This window comes from Cajanus cajan, chromosome 7 (assembly GCF_000230855.2).
Source record: "Cajanus cajan strain Asha chromosome 7, NIPB_CcT2T_4, whole genome shotgun sequence".
Lineage (NCBI taxonomy): Eukaryota > Viridiplantae > Streptophyta > Magnoliopsida > Fabales > Fabaceae > Cajanus > Cajanus cajan.
In genome coordinates, this window is record NC_138523.1 from 48,914,945 (window position 1) to 48,922,466 (window position 7,522).

Sequence of the window (7,522 nt, forward strand, 5' to 3'; positions counted from 1 at the left end):
AATGATATATCCAGTTATGAATTTCAGAACCACAAATAATTGTCGGTGATCATATTGGATAATGTTAGTTCTTTACCTAGGACCATTGTACCTTTTGATGAAATCGAGAGAATATAATACAAGGCTCTAAACTACTACTTTCATTTCCATTGCCAACACTTTTATGGGCTACTCTAGTATAAAGCCTGTCCACCAAATCTTTTTTCTCCCTAACAAATAAATTATATATACATGATCATTGCCATTATGGATACGTTTCTAAACTTGGTTTTAAGTAATTTAAATTTATAACCTCATTTTAGTCAAAATTTGATTTAATTGTTCTTTTACTCTCTCTTAACTACATTTTGCATAATTTTGATCATTTTTTTAAATTCAAATTTAAATAATGTCAATTTTCTTCTTATTTTTTCTATTTTAAAATTTTAAATATGTTCGAATTTTTGTTATCATTATAATTTTTATGAATAAAAATTATTAAATATTTTATGTAAGGATATTGTGATGGATTTGAGATATGAAGTCATTTCAAAATTTTAAAAATTGAGATATTTTTGGGGGTAAAATTTAATGTTTTGTTTGGTGGATTTTGAGTAGTGAAAAATTTATACAATTCAATTTTTGATAGGCAAATAAATTTATTAAAATATATATAAACACTAACGTACAAGAAGTGTTATATACAAAGTCCGAAAACAGAGTAACCAAAGCATAAAACAGATCATCATATCACAACACCCAAAAATTCCGTGGATTGAATATGGAAGCTCTATGCATTTTGACAATGACTAAGGGTTAATTACTATTTTCTACAAGACAAACTTGAAATTATATGCATTTAGAGTTAGATATAATTTGTAATTCGAAACAAAGACCCTTCACCAAACCCAAAATTTCCCATGGCTGCAACACTTCCATTTATCAACATGTGTCTTGCTAATAATTCTGAGAGGTCAAAATCATATACAGTCCAAACTAGAGAGAAAAAAATATATAATTAACTAAAGTTATGATAAAAAATATATAATTAATTTATATAAGAATAAAGTTTATAACAATTTTTAGTATAAAAGAATCCATAAATTGTGTAAAAAAAACTTGATGACTTCATCAGCTACTACTATTTATCAAAAAAAGGAGCGTGATCTTTTACAAATCGAAATTAATTATGTATACACTATACACTATAAGGCGAAAAATTATTTATTTAAATAAATATAATGATAAAAATAATGGAGGTTAAATAATTATAAGTGTAATAATAAATGTAAGAGTAGAATTGAATTTGAGTCATTTAAATAAATGTTAGTAAGGATTTCATAGCATAGACATGAAGATGTAAGTAAAAAATTTGTATGGGTGAGCATAGATTGAATTGAAGTAATGAAGTATATATTTTGGAGGAGGAACATCCTCTATGCTGTAGCCCCCACCTGGCGTTGGATCTCCCTTCTTCGAATCCTTTTCGTGACAATGACGCATCCAATGCTTCCAACCTCTCATTATTCTTTTCTCTTCTCAAACAAAGCTGATAATCTTCATTGAAACTTGTGCTTTACTTCCTTACCCTTCTTTTTCCATTAATTATACCACATAGCATGTAGCATATAGCATCTTCATCTCTCTCTCTGCTTGTATATTCCTCAACTTGAGCCACTATAGTTTACCTCCACTTTATTCTTTTCCAACTTATAAAGTATACCTCTTCGCAAACACTGGCTTATAGATCAAGTTCTCTTTCTTTATAATTGGTTCATTCCTAACTTAGCTTCCACATGATGCCATTGCCCATCCACCATCACTAAACCCTTTTTCTCATTATTTTACGGTCACGCCCACCTTTTAGGACATATGGAAGAGTAAAGACAAAGAAACGTAAAAATCAAGCCATACCACATCACATGCTCCTCTCTTGCCAACAAAATTATTAATTCACATCCTTTCATTTTCTACACACTACAAAAACTTAATACCATACCTTCATTTCTTTAATTGCTTTCTATCATCTATCATCTATCTACCTTCACAAGGAATAACCATCACATTTGGAAGGAGATATCTCTATTTCTTTCTTTTAATAACTTTTTTTTAATTTAAAATACATTAATTTTATATAATTATGCCTTTCTTAATAAAGTTCAAACTATAAAATAATTTTAATGTGCTTTTTATAAACTAGAAAAAGTAGCCATAAAAAAATATTAAAAAAATATATAAAAAGTGATTTCTTTAAAAATCTACTCTATCGCTCCAAAATATAGTTATATATAGCTACAAAAAGTTTGTCTTGAAAAAGGAGTTATCGGAAGACATTGAACTTGGAAATATTTCACCAGCAAACTTTCAGATAAAAGTTTTTTTCTTTCTTAATTATCATCATAAATCAAACTTAGTATTACCTTTATTTGAAGAATGACTAGTATAATTTAAAGGAGATCCAACGCGTTATACATATATTTGGTATAAAAGAGAGAAGAGCGTACATACCATTAAGTTAGGTGTATATCTGTAAAGTTATTAATAATTTCGTAATTTCATCATAAAAAAAGCATAAATAGTTTTTCTCTTTAGACTTATGGTAATTAGATACCCTACGTACTGTAACATGCATTCTCAGTCTTTGCTCCTTAATATGTCCTTTCTCCAACCATGTTAAGTAAAAGCAAGAACACGATTGGATCTTACTTTAAACATATTGATTTGTTAAATCCAAAGCTTAAATCCCGTGTCATATTAATTTAATGTCTAATATTTGGTACTTAAAATTATCATTATTTGATATTTCATTGAATAAACTCAATTTTAGAATATAATATATTTTTAAACATATAAGTAAATATTGAAAATAAAATTACACAGCTACAAATTAATATTTGATTTATCTAAAATTTGGTGTGAATGATCGTTGGGTTAATATCAAATTATTCACAATATATTTCTGATAGAATAATTATTTATAATTTAAAATATCTATATATATATATATATATATATATATATATATTTCATTTACATATAATTTATATTATTTCATTAAGGTGTTATGCATCACTTAATAACTTTATTGTGTGAATAAAATTAATCAATACGATCATTGGATTTTTTTATAAAGTGAATCAAATTCATAAAATTTCATGCAAATAAAAAATTAATTTCTAATCCGTGCACTATTTTATTTTGATAGACCATATGTTCTTAGAGATATAAATAAATTTCCATTACAAGATAACATACTAACAAATCTCTATTGTATATATATCGTTACCTAAAAAAGTTGTCTAATTTATATGAAATTTGATTTAAATTATATCATCATACATTTTTTTTTCTTTTCAACATTAAACACCTATATAATTAAACAACGACTTATAAAACAACCAATGACAATAATATGCAAAATTATATTTTTAATCTAATAAGTTTAATTTAAATCTTGTTTTGACTTTTATCATGCTTTTTTTTTTGTCAAATGGATGCTTGTTTTTTAGTTTCTCGAAAAATAATATATATTTTCTTTTATCCACGGAAATCAAAGTTAGTATAAGGATTAATAACAAATCATACAAAAGCCCAATCAATTAAGCTTGCAAATATGAATAACTTACTTGATGGAAATATTTTACATGTTATTAATTAAAAGTCTTAAACAAAACTACCTTATAAAGTAGTAATTCAAAGCTTATAAAATACTAATTTAAAGTTGAAACTTGAAATTAAGTTATTTAATTTATTGAATTAGTAGTGTATTTTCTAGAAATTTATTATTATTAAACTCAAACATGATTGTTTATAATAGAAAATACTATAGTCTGTACCAAAGAATTAGAAGTGTCCGACAAAATTTATTATTTGAATAAACAGCCAATATAAAATAAGTAAAATAAATTAGTAAGGATAAAAAAATAGAAGAGAAACATAAGTTATAAATTTATACAAAGTAATAACTAGTTGCTTGAAGTAGCTTTATAATTTACTCGAAGAATATTATAATTTTGTTAAATAAGTTAGAAATTAACTTATCTAACATCTCAAACACCCTGATCTTAATTGATAATTGTACATCCCAAATGATATTTTTTGAACACATCTGTAGAAGAATGAATTGAAATGTAAGTAAACATTGATAATCTGTTAATTAGTAATTTTTTATATTAAATTTTAATAATCTAATTGTTAAATTAAAAAATTTTATTGATTAATAAACAATGTTCACAATTTTTATAATATTTAAAAAATTATTTTTTATAATTCATTAAATAATTCTGATTTAATATATAATACAATTTCTAGAATTAATTATATATAAAAAATTTGAACTAAAATATTTGATTAAAATTTTTATAATATTTTAAAATTATTTTTTATAATTCATTAAATAATTTTGATTTAATATATAATACAATTTCTAGAATTAGTTATAAACAAATTTTTTTGAAGTAATTGATTTGATCTCTCCTTTATATCATTCAAATTTAATTAAATGAATTAATATCTATAATTTAATGTCCAGATATTAGAGTCTCTCAGGCAAATTAAAATATATATAAAAAAAAGAAGATGTGGAAAATGGGTATAATGGTTTTTAAGTTTGAAAAAAAAAAAACTAATGAAGGTTGACTTTAAATTTCTAGAATGTGGTTGGACTTAATTTGTAGTTTATTTAAATGTAGATATTGTCTTTTTTTAAAATACAATGATATTAAACCAATAAATTGGATAATAGCTTATGAAATATTTTTCTTTGCATAATTTACACGAGGCTGCATTGTTTTATTTTTTTAATTGAAACGTATCATCAGGCCATTAGTTGTTTACATAAAACAAATTAGTAGTTTACCCACATCGAGGAAACTACTCTTAGCTTAAAATTATTATCAGCAAGATAGTTGTAAAGCTTATATTCATATGGGGATCATAAAGGAAATATTAAAAGAAAAAAAAAATCAATGTGAAGTTTTAGCACATTGGTACAAAAAATAAAAAATAATGACAAGAAATTTTTTATTTCTTAATTAGGTGAGATGAGCTGGTATAGATTAGATAGATCAAAACTTGGCATCCAAAAGAACAAAGAACAAATATCTCTTTCACTAAGGATGCTGCACAGTAAATCCACCACCACACTGAGTTGGAAAAATTCAAAGAAAAATTATAGAATTCCACGATGAGCGAAAATATTCAAATATGGCGCCTGATAAAATATTAGAATTGTCTTCCATTTTTAGATTTATATTACATTTGTAATAAAAAGACAAAAACTCCATGTAGTGTTTCAAAATGAGCCAAGGTACATGACACGTCTCACCCCTTATCTCTCTCATCTCCTGTTATTTATTCCATTCCTCAATCTCCCTTGCAAACAAAATCAAAAGTTCTTTCATCAATCCCAAGGCTGTGTCAATCACTTGACCTTATTATACACATACATGCATAAGTGTCAAAGCACATAGCCAAAAAATTAACGATTCCCCAAGCAAATTAACCTATCTATCAAAATTTTCACAAACTCCATGCGTTCTACTGAAATAATAGCAGTGATCAATTCCATTACGTCACACAACCCACCAACCTCATCTACCCTATCTCTTCCATTTATTCATTAATTATTCTAACGCATACCCTAAACGAATCAATTTGATCAGCGAAACCCACAAATTAAACAGAAAATCATCCCTTCCTGCTGGTATGAACAACCATCATGAGATTCATACAATTAATAAAACAAACGAGCATAATTGAGAACACCTCCATCAAACTGAATTGAAGGAATGAAATGATAATGGGTTGGAGAGAATAATTCAACGCTGTGTTGATTGGATTAATGAACATATACGATTCGGGATCCAATATTTCACATCTTACGCAAAGTGAAATATATATAACATATGAAAAAACCAAAATAAAAACAAAGAAGTGGAATTGGAAAAAAGAAGAAAAAAAATTGTGTAATTTACGTAGTTTGACAAGGTGGAAGGTGTGGTGTCGAAAATTTTCATGTACAAGGGCAACTCCTCTTGGGAAAAGTGGATCTGAAAAACGCATCCATGTCCTCATTGGAAACTTCGAAGAACTGAAACTCGTCAAGAAGCTTCCTTTTGCACGAAATGAACGGCTTCGCCTTCTTCGGCGCCGGCGGGCACGTCATGATCGCCGGAATCCTGCTCTCCTTCGACGTCGGAGTGCGATAACTCTCGTCCTCCTCGGCGCCAGCGGTGGCAGAGGCGGCCCCGGCCGTAGCTCCGGCGGCGACATGATTCTGATCCTCGGGCGGCGTGTCGACGACGGAGGAGACCTCGCGGCGGGGGGAGGAGGGGGCGTCTTCCAGTTTGACGGCGGCGATTCGGAGCTTGGGCAACTCGTGGTGGAGGTGCAAGTCGGTGGACATGGTGAGAAGGTGGGAGAGAAAATTACTCAACGTGAAGTGCGTGAAACTGCGTTTGTTGGTGTTTATATAGACATGGTTGAGGGTTGAAAAACTTTACGGAAAGCTTTCAAAGCGTGCGTTAGAAGGTTGGAGTAAGAGAGAGAAGGGTAGGATTAGACTTTAGAGAGAAAGAATGGTAGGAAGATGAGAGAGAAACACAAAGATAAGTGTTTTAGTTGGAGGTGGGGTAATGGGTATCACCATCTCTAACTTGCTTAATTTCACACTTACCCTACTTTATTACTATTTTATTATTATCCATTGTGGCTTAATTTTATTCCTTAATGTAATTGTAATCACATAAATCGTAATTACAAGAGTATTGTATTACTATTATTGTTTTATTAGTCTCATGAACCGGAGATTTCTAGCTAGCTAGCACGGTAATTTTTCATTATCTACGTTAGCAAAATTAAATTATCAGGAATGTGAAATTGGAGTTAGAGAGACTTGAGAAACTGAGGGTAAAAGAAACAGCAGAGTCTTAATTAATCTCATTTATCATCCATTAAAGAATCTTAACTAGATGTAATTACTTGCTTAAATTATCATATCCCGAATATATTTTCATAAATTAGCATCTTTTCTTTCTATGTAAAAATTGAGTTAAAGGAGGTTAATTGTAGCAATAATGGGGTTGAAAATAGTATGTATGGTTTAATTAGGATACATTAATAATAATATTTTTTAATTTTCTAATAAAATAAATTCATCTTTGATTCTTCAAACAGTATCCTCCCGGGACTCTCGCTGCCATTTACCACGAGATTACCTTGTTTATTGCTGTCAATTTCTTTCTATTTTTGGCCTTATGAAAAATTTCACAGCTGGGGGTATTTTATGTTATATAAAAACAACAAAGTATTTGGTGAACGACAAATGGAAGTGTTCCACGTGGAAATATTTGACAAAGATACCCTTTTGCGTTCGATAACAGATAGTGGTGACCGCAGCAGATAAAACAGGCTTACCCGAACGGATGTCACGGCCCCTTGCTTTTACGAACAGTCAATAGTAGAACGTACATCTTACGTTATAGGCAAAAGGATGGCTGTTGTTGTATGGTCCCGTCACCACGCTCTTTCCAACGCGCGTCAC

The 7,522-nt window shown here is 28.8% G+C and overlaps 1 protein-coding gene across 1 annotated transcript; it reads right to left on the bottom strand.

The window, feature by feature from the left end:
• Positions 1-5,784: 5,784 nt before the first annotated feature.
• On the bottom strand, positions 5,785-6,579 carry LOC109805197 (uncharacterized). Its single transcript, XM_020367206.3, has one exon. It carries the CDS (start codon positions 6,383-6,385, stop codon positions 5,993-5,995), a length of 393 nt encoding a protein of 130 aa, XP_020222795.2. The 5' UTR covers positions 6,386-6,579; the 3' UTR covers positions 5,785-5,992.
• Positions 6,580-7,522: the final 943 nt, after the last annotated feature.

Coding starts and splice junctions, on each gene's coding strand:
- LOC109805197 (XM_020367206.3), bottom strand. CDS start 6,385: ATGTCCACCGACTTGCACCTCCACCACGAGTTGCCCAAGCTCCGAATC.